Source organism: Prinia subflava, chromosome Z (assembly GCF_021018805.1).
Source record: "Prinia subflava isolate CZ2003 ecotype Zambia chromosome Z, Cam_Psub_1.2, whole genome shotgun sequence".
Classification (NCBI taxonomy): Eukaryota; Metazoa; Chordata; class Aves; order Passeriformes; family Cisticolidae; genus Prinia; species Prinia subflava.
The window spans coordinates 75,800,216-75,824,232 of NC_086283.1; the positions used below are offsets into that span (position 1 = coordinate 75,800,216).

Consider the following 24,017-nt stretch of genomic DNA (forward strand, 5'->3'; position numbering starts at 1 on the left):
GAGACACCTTATTTATTTTTGCATTTCTGCTTGGAAAATGTGATAGTCACTTTTATGTACAGTTTTCCTTACAAAAAACACAAACCCACAAAAATGTTTATATTTATTATATTTTTTCCAAACCAGAAAACTGTTTTTAAATAAAGTTTTAAAAGTTTTTAAAAACAAGGCTGAGCTGTTGCATACATGTATCAAACTGGCAGAATAATATTTAGACAGAGTTTTATAGCAAATACACACTAGATATAATAGATCTAATGTCAAGTTAGCAGTGACTGGAAAATCTTCAATTGTTTGAACTGTTTGAAAGGTACATAATAAGACATTGATTGTTGATGCTTGCCTAGATCCAGTCCTGCTTGCCACCAAAAGCATTATACTTAGATGTAAATAGCTCTGCTATCATAAGATCTATCAGTTATACAGATGACAAAATTCATTAACAATTACTATTACTAATTAAAAATTAGATTTGTTATATTTCAGTCTTGCTTACTACCCAAATCACTCCCTTCTTAATGAAGTACTCTGACTCATAGCTTACTCCTGAAAGATGAGTCTTGCCAACATAAACATTATTTGACTGTATGGAGACATATGTGTTCTGCTGTAGAACCACAAGATCCTCTCAGAAAAAAAAGAAAAAAATAAACAAACAGTAAGAAGAAATGTCTCATGATTTAAACACTAATAGTTGTTAAGAAAGAGAAAAAAGAATTTAAAAAATGGTCACTTTCATACCTGGAGATTATAGGAATGAGTTTCTTTTATTAAAAAATTCAGTGTACTATTGCAAAGAAAGAAAATGCATGCACAAAATACATGCCTGAAAATTATTTTACTGCAGATTTCAGCCCTGGTGTATGTTAGATTCTGGGTAAATGCAATAATCCAAAGGCATTCTTAGATATCAATGTATTTATTTATTTAAAATATACCACCATGTTATTTACACACTTTATTTCCCAAACTATTATGAAGAGCATTAACACACACACAAACATTCATGTTATATCTAATAAAACAGTTTCCTTCTGAAAAGTGAGTGTGTGTAATATACAACATATGCATAACTTCCAGGACTAATCTGTTTTGCAGAGCTGCATCAGGAAGTATGTCAAGCTATTTACAGCTCCTGCTATGATTTAACTCTTTAAACTGTATCTCAGTTCAATGAAAGGTGACTTTCAGTTACAGGATAATAAGCCCTTAAATTATTTGAAAAAATATGGCAATTTTTTACAGCTTCACAGCCATTCTAACAGGAACAGTTTTACAGTCTGAGAAAGAACAGAAAAAATATCATTTCCATCTAAATGCCATCATTTCGATGAGCTTTGGATTGCTAAAAACTTTCTCGTATGAAGCTGGATTTCACTGCTTCATTAGATAAACTCCTACGTATATACTTACCACAGGTTTTACAGGCAACAGCACAAATCTCTTCTGCAACATATTCTCCAGCTGAAAATTGAAGGTAATCTCCTTCTGTCTTCCCAGGAGAATGATAAAGGTACACCTGAAGCAATGGTTCTGTCTGCTTGGGGGCACTGCTATTCCCACGGATGTCACCGTTCTGGTGGGCAGTAGAAGTTGCTGCACTTTCCATATTTGTCATTGTAAGACAAGCCATAGTTTGTTTTGGTTCTGTTCAGAGCATGTGCCTGAAAGAAATGTAAGAAATACTTGACTAACTGGTACTTGGTTTTATTTCTAATACTCATATTTAGTGACAGCACTGTTCTGGCACTGAAAAAACATTAAAATTTGAAGACAAAAGAATAGCTTAGGTCATTTATGAAAAGCTAAGTTTCACTCTGATTTACTATAGAGTCCTTGAAAAAAAGTAACTGACAGTATTACAGCAAAAAAACAAAATATTAACTGAGAGTCCAGCTAAAATATTATCCCTTTTCACTGGATTTTAGACAGCATGTGCTTACCTGCAACATACTAATTAAACCTGAAAGCTAAAACAATTGCTTTAATGAGATGTGTACAACTCAATTTTATTCCCAATTTAAACTTAGGAGACAAAATAACTAGTTGGGTCACAAACTAGCACTGATAAAGAGAAGCATAGAAATAGCAGACCTTTCAGCTGAGTTTTCATTGTAAGCAGACTCTTTAAAAAACAAGTGCTAACTGAAATGAGAATCTAACAGTTAGTTTGTACCTAGGAATGGAAGATCTTTCAAGACCACTTTCTTTTAGAAAAAAGCATTTAATCTGCTTGTAAAATAACAGTCCTCTCTGATAAATGCAATCAAAGAAAAGAAGACTAATAATGTAATAAATAACCACAGATATATCTGATAATTACAAAACGGTTTAAAAATGTGAGACAGCATATTCCAAAAGCCAGCTGAAGAATATTTTTGCTTCTCTGGGACTGCATCATAATTTTAATTGGTATAATCCATGCTTAAGACAAAAGCTTCGAACGTTGTCTAAAAGCTTGCTGTTATTAGAAGTGATTCCAAGTAGCTACCACCTAGAATTCTGCATTTCATGTTCTGAAAATGCAGAATAGGTCTAAACAAGACAATTATAAAGATTCCGTTTTTTTATAATCAAAGAACAGTTTGTGCCACAATAAGGCCACTCTGACGTCTCCTTCTCTTTGAACTGAACAATCCCAACTGCCTCAGTCCTTCCTCATGGAAGTGGCACTCCAGCCCTCTGACCATTTTTGAGGCCCTTCTCTGGACTCCCTCCAACTGGTCCACATCTTTCCTGTACTAGGGGCCCCAGACCTGGGCATGGGACTCCGAGTGTGGTCTCACAAAAGCACATCAGAGGATAAGAGGAGAATCACACCCTTTGACCTGCTGGCAATGCTTCTTTTTATACGATAAGATGCCCAAGTCCTCATTCACAGGGCTGCTCTCAAACCCATTCATCCTCCAGCCTGTACTGATCCTGGAGATTGCTCTAACCCAGATGCAAGACCAGGTGCACTTGGCCTTGTGGAACTTCATGAGTTTCCCATAGACTCACTTCTCAAGTCTATCAAGATGGTGCCCTTCCCTCAATCCCTTCATCTGCACTAGTCAGCTTGGTGTCATTTCCAGACTCACTAAAGGTCTGCATGTTACTCTTGAAGACACTGAACGGTTAATAAAGATATTGTATTTGAAAATGTAAATGTTTAAGCTAAAAATATGTTTATTGTTTTGCATAGGAATATGGGTGTTACATTCTTAATGCATTATTTCCAGCAGCTTCTTTTTGTATTGAACTATGTTGCATTATCATTAAAGAGCTGTTTGGAACATGTTTAGGGTTTTTTTTTAATGTTCTGTTCCTAACTACAATTGCTTAAGAAAGGTTGAGTGTACGAATATTCATTAATGTGGGCTAAAGATAATGTGCTATGGAAATCACAACAGTTATATCAGCACGAAAAAAAGGATGATACCTTCAGGATGAAAAAGGATGAAGGAATACATTCACTTACTGAGTTATGAGATGACAAAAATATTCAATTACACATACAAGAGGATTAAAATGTGTTACCATTATGCTAATTCTGGGGGAAAGAGAAAAAAGACCCCATCACCAAGGGAAAAAGGCATCCTTTTGCTTCCCAAACTAAGCAACATGAAGAACCAGTGTATCATAGGTATGTAAATATGAATGTCTAGATGCAAATGTCATTCACTACATTCCTTAGGCCATTACGTAGGGAATATACAGATTCCCTATGCCTCGTTTACAGAGCCAGCCACCTTTAACTGAGAAGATACATGCTTTTGGCTCTAAAGGTAGCACAGGTAACAAGTACATATTTAACTAAAGAAAAACAGGGTCCCTCTTAACAAGGAATTAGTGGTTTTTAGAAGAATGTTTAAATATAAACATTACATTTAAAAGATATCTCTCTACTTCTGTCAACATTATCCAAGAAGTAATGTTTGCACTCTACAACTCATTTTTATAAAACATTCACAGCTTTACCCCACACCTTTAATATCCACAGGGGTCTGTCTGTAATTACTACAGCAGTTTTCCCCAAATACTCCAATATTAAACCTCTGTTTATTGAAACCTTGACCTGAACTGACAGATTGTTTCATCTTGGTCATTTGGCTCTATGTCTATCCAATACTGAATGGACATATAATTTGCAGACCTAACCAGTTTCAGAAGTGCACTAAACATACATGCTTGTGCCTACTTCTCCTTTATAAAGTCTGTGTATTTACAACATATTTGTCCTTTCAAAAAACTCGCACCATTCCCTCTTTGTTCTTGTATTACAAAACTCAATAAACCAAGAAGGGAACCTTGCTTAATTGCACCTAAGAATGTGAAATTGCAATAAAATGCAGTAAAATATGCAAAGTAAATACTGTAACAGAATACTCTACTTTGTTCTATTTGTTGCACTAATTTCAAAGCTTCTATATGACAATGTGAAAAAAAATCTCAAGAGATACTATTTGTAAAATTGTGTCATCACTTCAAATTAAATAACTTTCAAGTATCAAGTTTGTCTTTATGTCAAAGTGCAGACAAAACAGGTGAAATCAAGAAATGTTCCTACATAATTTTCTTCACTGAAAATAGAAAACAGTTTTCTTGGCCTCTGTCTTATACATGCAGCTAAAGCAGTTATATGGGCAAAGCCTCACATGCAAAGTAACTGGAACACAAGGTCATTATTCACTGGTGCTGTGAAAAACAAACAAAACTGCTTTCACCTGTTTTTCACAGCAGACAGATCTCCAATTGAACACACTTGGTCTTCCCTGCTTTGCCCCATTCAGAGTACACTATAGTAGCACAACAGAAACACTAAACATGGCAAAAAATTTAACTGCTGTTCAACTAGTATATTTAAAATATGACCTATTCTTCTGAGGGGGTTAAGCATTTTGAGACTAAATGTACTGGGAGACAATTGCATACCTGTTTGCAGAACACACTAAGTATAATTTTCTGGGGTATGCAGATTTGTTATTACTCTGTAATTCAAAAGAATTTGGTGTTTCTGTAAAGAATGTAAGTAATTCTCACAGCTGTATGAAAGGATTTAATAGATTCAGTATGTGACTTTTGTAGATAAGTTACTTGGTACCACAAAGGTATTTTTTGAACAAAAAAATACAATACCAAGTGCACCCACATCTTAGAGTGGATATCTGATATAATAAAGACCCAATGAAAAAAATGGCCTAACCAATTATCCAAGTAATAAGTAGGAATATGTAACAAAGTCTGAGATACAAGGATGATGTTTTGGAGATTAAACTACTAGCTGTAAGAGATGTGATTCTGGCACTAATGAAGAGATGATTTGATTCAATAGAATTACTTATGTTCCTAATTCAGATAATATTTTATGTCATGGCTTCTAAAGTACAAGATTAATCATTCCACAAGTTGTTCTAACCACAATCAAAAGCATCTACAATGGAACACGTCTACATAAAATTCTCTGTTGACGAGCATACTGGCATTGCACCTGAAAATTATTTTCACCAGCCACAATGGGCTGCAGTAATTTATATGGTTCTTTTTAGGAGACCGAAAATCATTACTTATGAGAGACATTTTGGTAAAATATGGAGGACATACAAAATTCTCACAATTTAATAATATGTAGCATTCACAGCCCTCAAAAGACTGTTTTTCAACTTACGAGTTGGCTTTTTTTTGGGGGGGGTGGAGGATGATGGGGGAGGGACCCTTTGAGGCAATAGGTGGCTGTTGAAGGGAAGCCTTCCGAGCAAGGGTCTATAGCCATACCACTCCAAATGAACAACTTCTGAAGTTTAAAAATGAGAGCATCCTCTCACTATAGATAAATCTCCAACAGTTAATTACCTTTTCATCACTTGAGAAATCTCTATACTAAACAAGGAGGTGATGAAGACCTTTAAATAAGCATGTCACAAGCCATCCACTTGCTGCAGGAATCCACAGAAAGTCAGACAAAGCAGGCACACAGGCAGAGGTGGAACATAATCTATCTGCATTAAAAATACAATATTAAAAAATGTTAATGGCTGTGAACAATATATAACGCATGATTATTGAAAAAAATCAAATATGCATTTAGATATGCATTAAATGATCCCCTCTCATCTTATTTGCCCAAATTCCTGTCACCTTTGCAAGAAGTTTTAAATTTAGTCTTTTTAAAACACAAAATTAAAAAAATTCTCAGTTCTGCTTCTAAGAAAGTGGTGTAGAACACAGATATCTGACTTGAAATATAATCACCAGGGGTTTTTTCCCACATGTTTTTCTTTTCTGTAAATACAGCATCAGTTTAAGAAAACTGTTGATGGCATCACATGGAGAAAACAGAAATTAAAAAGGGAATCACAAAAAGAGACATGGTATGTTCACTTCAAGTAGTAATAATCCCTTTAGAAACAACAATTAATTCTGTTCAAAAACTGACAACATACACTCATTTCAATTCACGTGGAAGTTAAGATCAACTGTCTCGTAGCAGGAAGGGCAAGGGCACACCCACTCTTTGCTCTGTTTGCACAATACTTCTGTGGTTGCAGGAAACTATTGAAAGCGCTTAAGCACAACAGCAGCTTCCTGCAGCAGTGAAAAAATATATACATTCCCTTTGTGACCCTCCCAACACAGGAAGGGCCTGACAGAGAACCAAAAATTAATTTTAAACTGAATAAAGGTGAGGGAAATACAATGGAAGTTCAAAGCAGGCAGAATTCAGAATAGAGAACTCTTCAAGTTCTATGTTGGATGACTCCTCAGACGGGTATCTCCCTGAACAGGAGCGAAGACTTGAACACATTTTTCTCAGTGCCATGTGCTGTGTCAACTGAATCTATCATGAATACCACACTCCCTCCTTTCTTCCGTCCCCAAAACAGAACCCATCTCAGTGAGCAGTACATTCAGCTTCTTTCTCCACAGCAGTCAGACTGATGGCAATGATCAGCATTTCTCCTCTTGCAATACCAGCTTTAGAGACAGTATTGCCTTGCTTGGATAGCTATGTATTTTGTATGCACCTCCTCCAAGTGCTTCAGATCATACTAGGATCTGATCTGAAGGCCAGTACAGTCAGTGCAAGCTTTCCAGACCTGTGATGAAGTGCCAGAAGGAGAGAGGAAGGATTGTTTGGGGGAGATCTGTCTCTGACCTACTGAGCACACATTCCATGCACACTGACCTGAGAGTGTGACCTTCAAACAAAGCAGAGAACAACCACATGTTCATGCAGGTTTCAGATCAAAGGACATTGTGGGTATTCTAATTTATTTTCTATTTTAAAAGTACTGTTCCATGCTCAGAACTGCCAAGCATTTGTAACTCCCAGTTAGGCTCCTGACTTTAAGCAAAACTGCATGAAAATTTATGTCTATGTTTAACCATGCAGTTTTTCCACAAATCCAGCAGAATAAGGATGGCAACATTTTGAATAGCCCCAGTAACACTACAGCTTATGTTTCACAGGCAAAAAAAAAATCAATAAAGCAGCATAATATAAAGTCTATTCTTCACATGACAAACAAAAATGATTGCTTGCCTATGAAAGAGCAGCTTACAGCTTTGAACAAGATGCATGGAAACTCAGAGATGAAAAACTCCAGGCTGAATAAGTTCATGTGACATTTCTCTCTTTCTCCCTCACCCCTTTTTTAAGAGAGTCAGCTATTTTTTCTTCCGCATGCATTTACTGACATACCCATTTACAGGATCTGCATCAAGGCCTTATAAAACTATTCAGTTCACACACTTTCAGACTAAGTCTCATATGACACAACTTACTCTTTCAGAAGCAGAGCTGAATCTTACAGCGCACCAATCTTACAGTGCACCATCCTGTCAGTGACCTAGCTCCCCTATTTCCTCCTTCCCTCTATTTGTTCAAGTCTACACAATCTTACACTTCTGGTAATCTTACACTTCAAGGATTTAAATGCCCAGTTCCAAAGCGAACTTAAGAGTCTAGTGAAACTCAGGCAAAATAAATTAGCCCATCATCTCCAAGTTGCCACTGTCTGCAAAGAACCCAATACAGTATTTGTTATTTAAGCAAGCCTTCAGAACTGCTATAAATACAATTAGTGTTTGTGTCTGTGTCGCCAACTACTCAGTTCACTAGTGAAAGAAAAGATTGAAGAGCCCTTTCTATTGACAAGCAAGGCCTTGAAGACATAGGCTGTTTCCCATCGACTCAATATGTCTATTGCCAGTAAACCAAAGATGACAGCAATGTGCACACTTCCCATCTGCTTATATAAGCATCCTTATTTCAAGGAATTAGAATGAACATCAAAAATTAAAGCCTTCCCAAGTAATGGTGGGTAGGTGGTACAGCAGGATTCTCTGCCTGTAATGGAGTAAACCAACTTGAGCAATTTTGAAAAGCTATCTGTAGTGAACTAAAAGGAGATGTCATGCTGCTTTCAGTGTTGAATTACGCTAAAACCAGTCTGACTCATCAATGCTAAAGTTAAGCATTCTGAAAGTGAGGGGAAGATGTGGCAGATATGGTAAAGTATCCTTATCTAAAAATGCTAAGGTGACACTATTGGCCTGGACATGACTGACAGTCAAAAATCATACCCTGAAAGTCCAGTTCCATTTTCAAACAGGTTCTTCTAACATATCCCTTCTTGGAGAGCGTGTGTGGAGATCCCTCCCTTGTGTGTGGATGCTCTACTCCTCCAGGTTAAGTGAAGCAGATTTGCTCACCATTGGTGATATGGGTAAGTAACATCAATCTCTACTTCATCATTTTTAGGGGGTTTCTTTGCTACTGTTAATGAAATTGCTTTAATAGAATTGCTTTGACATAGTACACACTATACTATAGTATCCTAATTTTAGCTTCTGTATTGTATTCTGTAAATAATTGTCATTAAGATCTTTATGTCTAATCATTTATTATAGCTAATAATTCATTTCTATAGAAATATATCTGGTTTGCCTCCCTTAATCCTGTGGGACAAAGCTGTACAAAGGTTCAGTCACAACCCTATAATTTCTTAGACCTAAAACTATTAGTTTGGCACTAAGATTGGATCTACATGGGGCTCCTCTTTGAGAAGGAGTTTAGAAGGCAAGGGGTCCCTTCTGCACCTCATGACTCAATGGGAGCTTTTCTAATAAACTTTGTTTGAAGGTCACACTCTCTCTGTGACAGGAGATTAAGATTGCAGCAAAGTATCAAAAAAAGTGCTAAGAAATCTTACACTGGTCAGCAGTAATACAACATCACAAGGTTCTAAAGGGTATTATGTATCTTGTTTCAAGACAACCAAAATAAATTTTTTACCTCTAAATCTAAACTTCGACTAAGCAAAACCATCAGTCAGCTTCCTGCTTGCCATTATTTTGGCTAGTTTGTTTACATTTTTGTTTGTTTGGTTTGTTTGTTTACATTTAATATGTATACTTAATATTTAATTATAGTCTTTGCAGTTCAGTTTGAATACACAGACAAACAGCACAATTAAGCTTGCCTATAACATGTGCTTGTTATATTATCAAAACTTTAAAATCTTATGATGATAACAATAGTTTCCATATTCTGCATATACAACATGTGGCATCCTTACAAATCTGGTCTGATTTTCTATGCATATTCCAGTTTGTTTTAGTGGGTTGCTGAAAACAAAAAGTATACTAAATTCAAGGAACCAAATGCATACACTACTCTGTCAGGCAATAAAGTACTGTATTTTTAAAACATCACCTCATGCAGAATGACAGTGCTTTTTAATGGACCAACAAGAGGTTATGAAGTCTTTGTCCAGTAGTCAGAACATGACACATCAGCAAGAATTTCACCAAAAGTTTACAGCAATAGATTCATATATTTCCAATACATATTCATAAGAAAATATTCTCCTGAATAACTTTGCTAAAATATTCAACAATACTTTCAAAAATACTAAGCAATTTGGAAAATCTGAAAACATCTTTCCATTATTTGCATAACAGGTGCCAAGTTCATAAATAAAGTTAATTTGTGCTTTAAATGCATCATCTTGTGCATTAGAACTCTGTTGTCTTTTCTCAGGTAATATTTATTCTGACCTTAGAAGTAGCTTGCACAAAAAAACCCAAAAGCCAAAAACAAAAAACCCAAACAAAAAAACCCCCACCAAAACAAACCAAACACACAAACAACCCCCCCCAAAAAAACCCCAACTGTTCCAAAGCATATTCAAAGACATTTAATGAACAAGGAGTGCATCTTCAATTTTCATAGTCATTTTTCTAATATGCCCTGCCTATTGTTGCCCTGCCATGAGTTAAAGCCACACTAGAAAATTACTGCATCTACAAGCAACAAGCACCAAACTCCAAGAAGCTTTCCTGTTTCATCAGCTGTATATTAGTAGCACACAAGAATTAAAAAAAACCAAAAAAACCCCAAAACAAACAAACAAAACCCCAACCCCCCCCTCAAAAACAAAACAAAACAAAACAAAAACCCACCCCAAAAAAACCACCAAACAAACAAACAAAACCCAACCAAAGATAACATTTTCACTTGGAAAACCACTACCAGTAGCCACAATTCAGTCCATGAACTCTTACATAAGACAGGAGTAATTGTCCTGGCCTGAACTGCTTGCATGACACACAAGGACTAAGTGGATAGAAGCTGTTAATATGAGGATTATCACATTTCCATTCTGATTAGAAATTTTGAAATTGTGATTTCAAAGTTCTTCACAACAGAATGAAGATTAAGTAATTGCTGTACTTATTGCAGAAAGAAAACTATCTGGAGCTGCTCTCAGAAAATTAATGAACACCACACTCAGGTAGAAGCCTCAACACCACAGTAACCTGCCAATTAGGTGAGTTACCATGGAAGTAATCAAATCAAAGACCTGCCCAGAAGCAATAGCTCTGTTTAGGTCCCATTAGAACTTCGGAGAAACTTGGTCCATATCTGCAAAACATTTCAGTTTTGCATGGTGATAAATTTCAGCAAAAGTCTGTTTCATCAGAAAATTTCCAAGCAATTCGAAGAGTTGCCCAATCATTTGGCACAGATTATGTCCCAACATAATGACATCTGAGGGTCCTTAGTCCATTCAGAGCCACCATTATCTGCACATCTTTATATACACAGAAGACATAGGAAAAGTAATGATAACGGGTCAGAAAGACCTTCTGTATGAAGCATGTGAAAAGTATCATCAATTTACCTTTATTGCCTTACATACCTCCCAAATTATTTCAAAGTGATGCAACAAAGGATGACAACACCAAAATTGGGACTAAGTAATATTTTAACAAGTTTACCGCACCATACTAGATTTTCTTTTCTTAACTGTACTGAAAACTGAGTACTATTTAATAGCTCAGATCATGGAACAAAAGTTACTTCCTAGAGCACAGATCTTCCTAAATTGATTCATTGATTTCTTTCAGAAAGACATTAAATAGGAATTGCCAGTGCTCCTGTGTACATGAGGGAAATTAATTCAAAGTAAAAAGCAGGACTGCTTGCTACTGGTCTCATTCAGTAACAAGCAGTTGGCTTTTGGTTACAAAAGTTAGCTTTTGGCTATTAAAAAATAGTGAATTACTGTTCCACAATGAACAATCAAAGCACCAGTTTCTAGCACCAGCATAGGAAAGACTACCAATGAATTATGAAGAAGTTAGGAAATTATAAAAAAGGTTCAATGAAAAAAACAACATTTTGATGTTGAAAAAAATACTCCAACAAACCACCAAAGCAGAAAAAAAAAGTATTTTTATATGAAGAGGCATTTTTGTTAAAAATACTGTCTTGGGGAAAAACCCTTCAACAACCTCTAGAGAATATATAAGATAGTTACAGCTACACTTGTAAGTTATAATAAATACTAGAAAAGTGCAAGCAAAACCAAAAATTACAACAACAGTGAAAATAGTCTGTGAAATTACTTTGCTTTCCTAAATGTTGCAAGACTGAGACAGTCGGAAGGTGATGCTGGAAGACACTTTTGAAGAAAGCTAGCTCTTCTATCCCAAATGCAATTCCTGCTGTCATAATTGAAGAGCGATTTGTGAAAACATGAACCAGCACTTGTCATTACAATACTGCAGGGCCACAGAATAACACCAACAGTTGCAAAACAGATGTCAGTTTACAGATGTTGTCAAGAACCACGCAGGCTGTGCTAAGCTATCAGAAGTGATACACATTTCACACTGCAGTCAGTGAGTGCTGAAGAGTGGCACAGCAGGCACCAGCTGTATCAACAATGGAAAAGGTTTCAAACCAATTACTCTTCTCCCAGCCTTCTGTGGCAAGCAGGGGTTTCCCAGGTATATCCTGATTTCAGCAGCTTAACTGTGGAATCGATAGAACAGAGAACAGCCAAGACCTGCCACTTGCAGTAGCCTGGTACTTCTGAAAGATGCCAGACCTTTGACAAAGTTCTTTATCCTCTTCCACTACAGATGCACTTGGGAGTTCTGAGTCTATAAAAAAAATTATCTTCTAAGCAAATATCAACACAATAGTTTAATCAAGCAGTTATTTACTGGTAGAAATTACAAGGTTCTGTTCCTCACAGAAGAAAGAGAGTTTCTCATAGCAAACATTTCTGTGAGGAAAACCTGTCATAACTCTTGCGAGTTACCATTGGCTATTAGAATAAATTGCCCTGCTTGCATTTGTTCAGGAAGCTTTTTCCAGGACCTAGATTTTAAAAAGTTAAACTCTTTTGGACTTCCTTCTGAATTTTGTCATTTCTGTTTTCGTGCACTCTTATCTCACTTCCCCAGTTTGGCAACTTCCCGTCTCAGAGCTTAGTAAAACTACTGCCTCTACAGTAACTGTCCTGTGTGTTAACACTACATGCAGAGCTCAAGGCTGAAGAGCCAGAATTTTTCTGAGAACCAAGAGAGAAGATTATGTAGCAGGGCAGTGACATCACTAAGTCTCCTCTAGGCAAGTCAGAGTTAAACAGAAAGTGGAAGAGCCATTCTAAAGGCAAAGTGTCAGAATAATGTTTAAAACATGCTTTTACCTTCACAGTTTAACTTGTGGCTTTTCTCTTTCAACACAGACTGCATTTAGTAAAATAAAAGAAAAAAAGAGACAAAAGAAAAGAAAGAGGGGAATGAATGATCCTGATTCCTGCCCAAGGTCAGATCATCCTAAGAAAAAAAAATCTGTTATTCAAACCTCAAAGACTGTTCAATGAAATTTGCAGTCACTTAAGTGAGAAATAATTCCATGGAATAGTATCACTAGGTCTCCTCCTTCTATCATTCTAGGTGAAATGGTGCCTCCAGTTTCAACTCCAGAATATCACAACAGATACTACTAGTCTTTGCCAAACTTCTAAATATCTCCTTTAGAGATTAAAAGTACACTTTTACACTCTGCCATATACAGTAAAGTACTATGAAGAATACAATAATCATAACTCCAACCAGCTCTTCTACCTACAAAAAGAGAAACCACAAAATGATCCACTATGTTCTTCACAATGTTATGTTTCTAAGATGTCACTCCTGCTGCTCCCAATTTCACAAGTTATTTGGTTTCTTTCTTCTCCCAGTTTTCATCATCTGACCAAAGCAAAGGGTAAAGTAGTCTTGGATAAGAAAATTGTAATAATAGGCTGAGTGATAAAACATGCATTACCTTGATTCCTGTAACATTTTTTTCTATGAAGAATATGGGGGAAAACAAATCTAGTAAATCTGAGACAGACACATCAAAAATGGGAAAACATCTGGATGAAGGAACTACTCCTACACCAGCTGCACTATCTGAACAGAATCTGGAAACATGTGCTTCAACAAATTAGCTCTTTGCAGAAATAACTGTCAGCATGTAAACAGGATAACAGTTAAGTCAGAGTGATTCAGCAAACTCTTCCAAACAGCCAACAGCAATAGATGTCAGCGTCTCCTCTGGACTCTTCAGAAATACTTTCTTCAGCCTACCCTGCTTTTTCAGCTTCAGCTAAAAAATTGTATATCAAAAGGTCAGATCTAATGCAAATTTCATTGTACAAATTCCCTCCTCAAGGTGTGGGGGTTTCCAGGGGATTTTGGTGTCATTGCCCTCCTTCCTCCTCGTCTTTGGAAAACTGTGTAAAGTTTTGTAAAGGAAATCAAGCTAGCTCTTTACAATGACACATCGGTCACGGGAACCCAGGACACTAACATTTACAACCCCGCCTTAAAAAACACCCTCCTCTGCAAAAAACCAAGCAAACAAACAAATCCCCCAAAAATCGAACCAAAGGAAAAACCAACACAAGCCCACAGCACTTCCCTCTCTGCTCTCCAACTTAGATCCTATACAGTTTCAGCAAGGCTATGTCTAGGTACTTTTATAAATCCCTAGAGAGTCGGGGCCTGGTCACATAATATGAGACAACAAAATATAACCAAGGCTGTCTGAGACATACAAGTAACACTCTGAGATATTCAAGCAACTGCCACAGAAATATTTGAAACCAAATTATTTTTTTAGAAGTTTGATTAAATGGTGAAGTCAAGACTATGTAAATGCATTCACAAGCCTATCAAAAATGATGTAATTCAGAGTTCAATTACTGTATCAATATATAAATCAATATTTATATCAATACATAAATATTATAATTATACAAAGAGATATTATAAATATTGCAGCACCTTGTTACTGTTCAGTAGAACTGAAGTATTTTTGCAAAAGAATGTATTTTTTAAAATCCTATCTTAATGTTTTGTATTGCTGAATAATTTATGACAGCAATATTGATGCTTTATCTTTACAATTCAGGAAAATGTACTTGCTTGATAATTTATTTAATGCTTCCCTAAACATCAATGGCCTGTGAGTTCTCCACTTGTTCCCTATCTGAAACACCAGACACTTTTGCAAAGATACTGCACTACATGCTTTGCCAAGATCATGTTATCTCTATAAACGCAGATTGTTAGAAAAAAAGGCAGGCCAGAAAACCCAGGGCTCATAAAGTAAACAAAGGTTTTTCATAAAATATACCACTAGCAGAGATTCTGCAAAAGTCTAATAGAAGTGACAAAGAGAAAGAAACATTAAGTTAAGACAAACATATCTTCACAATGTAACATTTCAAGTATTCTGTGTTCTCTAGAACATTTTCATTGGATACACATTTGAACATATCACCATGTATCTCCAGTACTTACAGAACTGTTTTGAGCGTGATTAAGCATTCAATTGTACATTTCACTTTTAAAGAGAAAGAAAATATTCCAAATTAAGATAAACTTAGAACTGCCTATATTCAAACTACCTTTTTCCCAAGCTCTGAAACAAGAATGACACAAACCTTTCTTCATTATTTCTGAAATTATATCCTGAAACACGGTAAGAAAATTGCAGAAGGCAAGAGCATGAAAACTGTGCCCCAACAGAATAAAAGGATCATGCAGACTACCTGACAGACTCTAGAAATTTTTAAAAAATAGTAAAAAAACAATGAACTGTTTAAATGGGATATACAATAGCTTTAGAATAAATACCTATTTAAAAACATTTTTTCTCTCAGAAACAAGAGTGCCAAACTATTGAAAAAAAACAGCTAAGAAAGAGGAAGATTCTGTATTTCCTAATTTTAACACATGAAGAATAGATGCACTGTTACAAAATAGGTTTTAGATAATCCTGTGTTACTGAACTTGCTGAAGGGAGGAAGAAAGCCCAAATGTAATTGGTCTATGATATGTAGATCAGAGAGGAAGATACAATGTTCTTTTCTGAATTTTAAAATGTGCTGTTACAGATTGGGCCATTATCAGTTCCTTTATGACAAGGCATTATAAAATAAAGATTAAGCATTTATAGCACAACAGTATTTAATAACTGATAAATTGTTTATAAAAATGTTATATTGCAAATTTCACACTGAACAGTTATTTAAGTCCTCCTAAAATTCTTTCTGATGACAGAAAACTAGGAAAAAAAAGCTGAAAACACTCAGGTCTCTCAGTACGTAAGTCAAACTCCAACACAAGTTTTGCCTCTGAGCCCTGAAGTCTAGGGCTTTCATACACATTTCAATGTCTCTAGCACTGTGGGGTCTCACTCAAAAGTTCTGCAGATTTATGAACTCAGTAACATGAAGCAAGGCACTTCAGTTCTCCCTGCATATCCTCACTCCAACTCAGCAATCATACTGTTCTAGTCTTGTCTAAAAGCATTATTTTCCCACCCACGTGTGGATAGGAAATGTGAACCTGCCTAAGGTGATCTGTTCAAAACGTAAGATACTCCATTCTCTAAACTGCAGAAGAAGGACTCTTTCCTAGATCATCTCAGACTTGCAAGCCGCTTCAGTTTTCTACAGAACTTTTCAGCATATTCTTCATACTACTTGCAGCTTCACCTCAGGTCTGATGAAACAAGAATTTCGTATCTCTCCCCAGGTTTTGGAACTAGCTGTTGCAAAGAAGTATGGACCCCAAGAATCATTTCCCAAGGTAAAGCAGAATGTGACTAATGCAAAGTAGACAAAAGCAAGCTGTGACCATGATGCAATGAAAAATCCAGCTAGGCTCCCCAAAAATGCCTGTAAACGATACTGCAGACTCTTTGACACTTTTTACTTCATTGAATGCAAATAATTAGTTAAATGGGAGCTAAGTCTAGAATACAAGCGCAACACAGCTTATTACAGCCAAGTTTCTTTGTAGTTTGCAAAGTGTACTGAGCAAGAACTGTCCCCATCTGAACTAGCTGCTCTAAGAGGTAAAGTTTTGTACATACATTTACAAGACAAATTGCTGAAGCCCAGTGAAATGAACTTGAAGTTTAAAACCAACCATGGTCTCTCCTCTCTTTATGCATGTTTTGGGCTCCTAAAGATATTCCTAAACAAAGTACAAATCACTATAAATACTAGTAGTTCTTGGATTTGCTAAATATATATTCTACACAGCAAACAAAAGCCAATCAAAAATCCTAGGCAGGAATTAATAATGTCTGAGTAGACCACTTCTGACCAGGCATTCCAGCACCTATAAATGGACGTCCCTCTCTCCTCTATGCCCTTCAGACTTTGCCACATCTACCAGCAAGCAGTCTTTTAAGTACTTTTTTTTTCTTAATTGGCACTTAGTAAGGACTTTGATCACTAGTAGATGCAAGAAATAGTCCACTACATCTAGGCCCAACTACACATAACAATATTTGTCTGCCAATCCACCAGATAATAAGTGAATTAAGTTTCATGTCATTAAAGTCACAGGGCACTATATTCCTTTGACTGGCACACAGACAAAAGGAAAATATATTTAAAAAAAAATTAGTCAAGTGACAGAAGTCAGACCAAGGCACATTTATTAGATCCTTGATAGCACTCTTTAGTATCAGATTTGGTTAAAAACAAACCCCCACAATGTGGCTTTGCTACAAAAGAGAACACCCTTCTGTCAGTGACAAACTTAGCCCCAGCATCACCAGAACCCTTCCTCTACTCTAGACAATCTCTACATATTTGAACAAGCCTGTAACAATGCATAATAACCCTAATATTTTCAGTTTCCACTGTACTTCAATACTAGGATGCTTTACATAAAACACTTACTTCTCTTACTTTGTGGATCTAATACAAGAGTCTAAATCATTTCCCTAGGCTCACACTGTGAACCACTGGTAGACCAGATATAAACAAAATTCTTTGTTTCATGAAATATTTGAGAGAAAAAAATTTCATTGCAAAGAAAGATTTATCTCATCACTCTTCTCATATAAGGTAAATAGTTGAAAAATCTCCAAATTGCTTGCACACTGCAAAAAAAAAAAAAAAAAAATCCATTTTAAATTTCAACACTTATTGTAATTTTTCCCATACAGTTTCTTGTGTTTCATTTTTCAGTTTTAGGGTATACCGAAAACCTCAGGGAGAGGAGAAAGAAACTCTCCTGAACACAGAGTTCAACATAAAAGGAATGAATAAGGAAGAGACCAAATCATACCAAGGAAAAAAAAGCACTAAGGGAAAGACGTAGATTTAATATATCGATATATTTAACACCTCTCAAAATAACATAACACAGTGATTCTGCACAGTGTTTATTAATTCCATTCTCAATTACTCTTTAGAGTTCGGAAAAGATATAATTAGGTAACAAATGTGACACTACTGTGAACAACTCTATCACAAGCTGTAGGTGTATTGCTCAGTACCTCATAGGTGACCAAGATATTCCTCATGCTTATAACAGAAATAAAACTCTTCATGACTGTGGTTCCACCCAATTCTAAATGCCTTACTATGCAGGATGTAATGACCTCTACATTCTTTCGAGCAGTAAATAAAACAAACTGACAAAAACATGTTCTTGTTATTCTTCTATCTGCACTCAGGAATGATAGTATTTCATTTACCAGATCCTTCCCCTTTCCACCTCCCTGAAAACTGTTCATAGACAAAGATCACCATTTAACACTTGGCTTAACTACAGGCACGAGCAGCGTATGTCACCACAACCACATCTCAGGGTAGTGTGCAGGCTGGGATCGATTCTGCCAGTCACTTCAGACAGGCAGCCAGAATCACAAGAAGCGTCTGGTGGGTTGACCTTGCTGGAGGCCAGCTGCCCACTAAGCTGCTCTACCACTCCCCTTTTCAGCTGGACAGAAGAGAGAAAAGATGGAAAACAACTCACAGGTTGAGATAAGATAGTTTAGTAAAGCAAAAGCAAAAGTTTGTGGACACATAAGCAAAGACAAAAAAACCCCTATTCTCCACTTCCCATCAGCAAGCTATGTTCAGCCACTTCCCAGGAAGCAAGGGTGCAGAACAGGTCACAGTTGCTCTGGAAGCAAACACTAGATAACCAATGCTCTCCCTTCCTCCTCCTTTACTTAGCTTTTATATCTGAGCTGACATCATGTGGTATGGAATATCTCTTTGGTCAGTTTGGGTCAGTGTGCCAGTCAAAGGGATGTAGTGCCCTGTGACTTTAATGACATAAAACTTAATTCACTTACTATTTGGTAGATTGGCAGACATATTGTTATGTGTAGTTGAGCCTAGATGTCCTGGTTATGTTCTCTGCCAAGATTTTTCCCACCCCCAGGCTGCTGGTGGGAGGGTGGAATGATGGAGAGACATTGCTGATGCTGTGCAGAGCTGCTCAGCAGCAGCCAAAACACTGGTGTGTCACCAACACCTTTGTAGGAACCAAATGCAAAGCACAGCACTGTGAAGGCACTTGTGGGAAAATGAACTCCATCTCAGCCAGACCCAATACAAAGAAGTGAAGCAGGGGTTATGGCAGTTAAATGACTCTTGTAATTGGTAAAGGATTTTAGAAGCCTGGAATCTAAAATCAAAATAATGTAAAAAGTGGTGTTGGAGCTTCTTTTTACCAGACACAGGTTTTTGCAGACAGCAAGATAGTGTAATGGAAGGATGCCTCCTCTGATGAAGGATCCTATCTCATCTGATACAGAAACTTCCTAAAACCAAATTATCCCCCTATGTCCTGTTAAGCAACATAAGCACAGTTGAGTCACACTGAAGATTAGAGGTAATTTTATGTGTTGTACACAGTCTACACCAGAAAGAAGAAAAAGAGTGGGCAACAGGTAAAACAAGCAAATCTTTGAGGGGAAAAAAAGGGTGAATTGAGAGAGAAAGGACAATATGACATGTATGAGAAACTGACACAACAGAACATCAGATTTTCCAGAAAAATCTGAGTACCCCTTACTTGAAAACTTGGATGTTGCTTGAATAGTCTTCCAATTTAGAATGAATTGCTAGGTCAAAAGTACAGATTAGTATGCCAAGTCTGAGCCCAAATGTCTCTCAAAAGCAGTTGCTCTTCCTCTTTCCCCATCCCCACTCCCCCTCCCAACTAAGCTTTTCTAACACAGAGAAATTCTTCTCTCCTCTCTCATCCACAACCGGCTAAAAAAACAGGTTCAAATTTTAGCTGAAATAACCTCAGTGGTTTAGCACTTACTCTACTTCCTTTAAAACTAATTAAAAAGTAATTTAACCTGTTTAAAAGTAATTAAAAGTTCATGATTCAAAGGCAGGCATAACCTTAATACACACAAGGTGAAATCAATACTTGCGCATAAGCCAATGAAAAAAACTAGAAGGTTGGAGCCTGCTTCATCTTGGTAGGCACAGGAAAACAGTAACTACTGAACATGACCAAAGTCTGGATGCCACTTGATTCTTAGAAAAATCCAAAAAGAGGAAGGAAGTGAAGGCAGCCTGCCAAAATTAAGCTCTTCCAGAGCATTATGTTTTAAATTTTGGAAACACAACTGAACACAAATGAAAAGCTGGGAAAAAGTTCCAGCTACTCCTGAGAAGAAAGTATCTTCTTGTGAATTATTTGCTGGGAGGCAGTGACATGCACCAGAGGAGGGGGATACTCCATGACAGGAGGATTAAGTAAAAGCATGAATCTCAGTTCAGGTGGAAGAAGAAGAAAGTGCACTGAGCCACATGCCGGACAAAAATCAAGAAAACTAGAAAAAGATAGATATTTCTCCCACTTAATCTCCTGTTGTTGTCTGATTAGGGATGGTGGTAGGATGACCACACAAAACTCCAATCTTCTTTGGAGGGCATATAGCAAAGGTTTATTAGAAACACCCTCTTTCTATACAGCACTGCGGTACAATGGGCATGGTTGGTTATTTAGAGCTTACACCTTTTTGTAAACATCTTTGCCAGTAAACAAGTTGGAAAAACACCATCTGCTAATGGTTTTTCACCTTCCAAGGATCGTCTGGATTTTTCTTTATGACTTCCCAGACCATAGTGGGAAAGTTGTGTATCTGACTTTCCCACAAGTTCAAGCAAGTGCATGAAGCCTGAAAAATCTCTTATTTGACCACTGTCAGATCCCACAATCTCCTGCATCTTTAAATCATTGTCTTGTACAAAAGAATATTTAGGACTCTTCCATTTCCCTCCTATCTCTGGCAAACATGGTCTCTCCTGATCAGGTCCCAGACTCATCCAACTAAACCAATGCTATGTCCCTACCCACCAAGGACACTCCTTTTCCAGTTTTCTTGGGTTCTGTTGAGCCTGCCCACCATTGCCAGGCTAACAAATCAGATACTGCAGAGCATATGATAAAGAACACTTCCCACACCAAGATTAAGAAATTCATTGACTTCTCATTTCTTTGGTGTCCAAATAACAGCTACACGTCAGCAGAAATAAGAAGCAGGAATAGCTGAAGTTAAAAATATACCACAGGTGGTTCAGTGCATTCTGTACCCCTCCCTGCCCTCACTCTTCACCTCCCCATCTGTAGGGAAGAAGAACTGATTCTTTTAAGCCTTATCAAATACTTCTTCAGTCACTCCCCAGGCAACTTACTTGTTCTCTTAGTGGGCTGGAAAAAGTGAATGGAGGAGGAGATCACATTGCCCTCAGGGGGGCAGTGATTAGGAACTTTAAACTGAAGATTTCAGTCATTATTCCCTCTTTAAACATGGGAAGGAAACCTCTGAAGTAGCTCATGCCTTTGAGCTTTACAAGTGTAGCCAATGCACTTTAATGTTAAGCATTAAAAGTGCCACTCTCCTATTGCTGAGATTTTCAGGCCTTTTTTTTTTTTTTTATGGAGGTAGAACAAATGAAACTTGCAAAAATTGTATTTTAAACTGACATAAAAGTAGAGGAAGTGGGAGAAAAATACCTTTATGGAAGAAAAAACCCACCAAAGACTGGGAGTTAATTTCGGGAAGAAGATAAAAAGGAGAAGGAGTCTTTCAATAGACGACATGAGCATGTTAACACAGAGTTAAAAAAATTGTTTCAATCACTGTTTTAATCTTCCCACTGTGGAGTGAGAAAAATTATGAGTAGAAGTGACTGCTATTTCTTAATGAACTTCAGCCACCATGGCACAAGAGGCTGTGTAGCAGCAGGACCAGGGAACTGATTGCCCCCTGTGCTTGGCACTGGTGAAGCCATACCTTGAATCCTGTGGTCAGCATTGGCCCCCTTATGACAAGGACCTTGAGGTGCTGGAGCATGTCCAGGGAAGGGCAATGGAGCTCACGAAGGTCTGGTGCATAAACACTGTGAGGAGCAGCTGAGGGAGCTGAGGTTATTTAGCCTGGGGAAAAGGTGGCTCAGGGTTGACCTTATCCGTTTCTATAGCTGCTATGAGAAAGGAGGTTGTTGCAAGTCAGCATTCAGTCCCTTCTCCCAAGTAACAAGTGACAGGACAAGAGGAAATTACTCAGGTTGTGCAAAGAGAGGTTCAAGTTGGATATAATGAAAAAAATTCCCTGAAAGAGCAGTTAAACATCGGAACAGGCTGCTCAGAGAGTGGTGGATTCACCATCCCTGGAGGAGTTCAAAGACATAGACATAGCACTTTATGCTATGGTTTTAGTGAGCATAGTGGTGTTCGAAGGCTGGACTTGGAGGTCTTTTCCAACCTTTATGACTCTATGTCTCTAGAGCATGCTTTGCATTTTCCTAAGGACAGAATAAAGATTGTTTACTCTTTACTACTGGCAAATATTACCTGTTGCAGAGCCAACTAGTCTTACTGAAAGAAACCAGAACAGTAAATACTTGTAACAACACAACCCTCCAGAAGAACAAAGCAGCTCTAATCCTCCTGGTTCCAGCTGGGTACCCTCTGATCTGCCACTCTCAAGCAGAATGGAGAGCGAGCAAAGTAGCTATGTTATTTCCTTATCACCTGGAACATATGACGAATGAAATAGATAATTATAAACATCTGGCTTTCTTACAAGTACAAAAAATTGAATCGAAGAAATAGTTCTGCAGTCCACAGACTCACAGGTATGGATTTCACACCTGTTCAAATTTTTCTTGGGCAGTCTATGCAAACATCATGCTCAGATAAACCAGTTTTGCTTCATCCTAGAAGGAAAATACATAGTTTTCTATAGAGCTTTTAAAACACCCAGCCTAACAGGGTGGAGAAGATGCTTCAGCAAGTTGTGCCAGCTGTTGTAACATTGGTTTATAAAATACATCCATGCCAGCCAATTTCTTCTCTAGTCAATATAAAATCACTATTACGAGTTTCAATGCCCTATTGATGCCCTGGTGGTCTTGAAGAACAGTCAGCTCCCAATAGCTTTTGAAGCAGTTTGTCATTTCCTTGCATCTTGTCACAGCTTTCACCCCAGCATACCTAGCTTCTGTAATATGAGTCCGAAGGCTGTGCAGCCATACAGAAGTTGAAGAGCTCAAAGCACAGATTGCAGAGAAACAAACCTAAATGTTCAGAAACACTAAAAGCAAAAGCAACACAATTAGCTGCTTCTCACCTATCAATGCTAAGTTAATATTGGTCTTTCTACAGCGTGATTTCTCAGTCATCCTGTTCATTTAAGTTTGAAAAGGGCTGTATTACATTGAACACACAACAAACCCTCCCACAATGTACGTGTGGGATGTTAATGCATGTTTTATCTTTTCAGCCATCAAGGTAATTAAACACAACTGCAGTACATCTCCTTTCCTCAGTTGCTTTATGTACAATTATCAAAACATATGACGGATTTATGAGAAATTAGAGACAGGCACCTGCCTTTAAAATAGTTCTCTTTCTTTCAAGTTTTAAAAAGAATTCAAATTAAAGGTAACTGCTTTTCTACTTCAAGTACTTGCCTGTATTTCAAAAGTCTTCTTCGTTAATAGTATGCAGGTCTACAATCAGTGAAGTATTTGCTTTGTGATCAGTATCACAGCAAGAAATAGTTTATCACAAATGATTTTGTGATTATTTAATTTCCCTAGACTATCAGTGTGATGAGCTTGAAAAATTTAATTTCCCTTTAGTACCAGTATGTGACAAATTTCTTATCAACTACTGCCCAGATTCAACTGTCTACTCAACAGGAAAAGAAACTGACAGAGTGAAACCTACCAAGCTCCTTCTTACTACTACTTGATACTTCCTTGGATTTTGCTTGCAGAGTTTGCTTGAGGCCCAGTGCCCACTGAAGACATAGCAGAATACAACAGCTTTCAACAAAACTTCCACAGACTGACATTCTTCACTAGCATGGACAGTGTGAGAAAAATTAATTCGTGAGT

At 37.2% G+C, this 24,017-nt stretch overlaps 1 protein-coding gene across 8 annotated transcripts in view; it reads right to left on the reverse strand.

Moving 5' to 3' along the window:
* The window catches only part of JAK2 (Janus kinase 2), an 89,693-nt gene that overhangs the window by 44,060 nt on the left and 21,616 nt on the right, over nt 1-24,017 (reverse strand). For 4 of the 8 annotated variants that reach the window (XM_063421924.1, XM_063421925.1, XM_063421926.1 and 1 more), the window contains 2 exons: nt 5,833-5,978; nt 1,414-1,664 (listed from right to left, as the gene is read on the reverse strand). In XM_063421924.1, coding sequence (XP_063277994.1) covers nt 1,414-1,633 — 220 coding nt within the window. In that variant the 5' untranslated portion in view covers nt 1,634-1,664; nt 5,833-5,978. Of the gene's footprint in view, nt 1-1,413; nt 1,665-5,832; nt 5,979-13,609; nt 13,718-24,017 lie in introns of those variants that run through there. The other 4 variants (XM_063421929.1, XM_063421931.1, XM_063421930.1 and 1 more) reach the window with 2 other exon arrangements.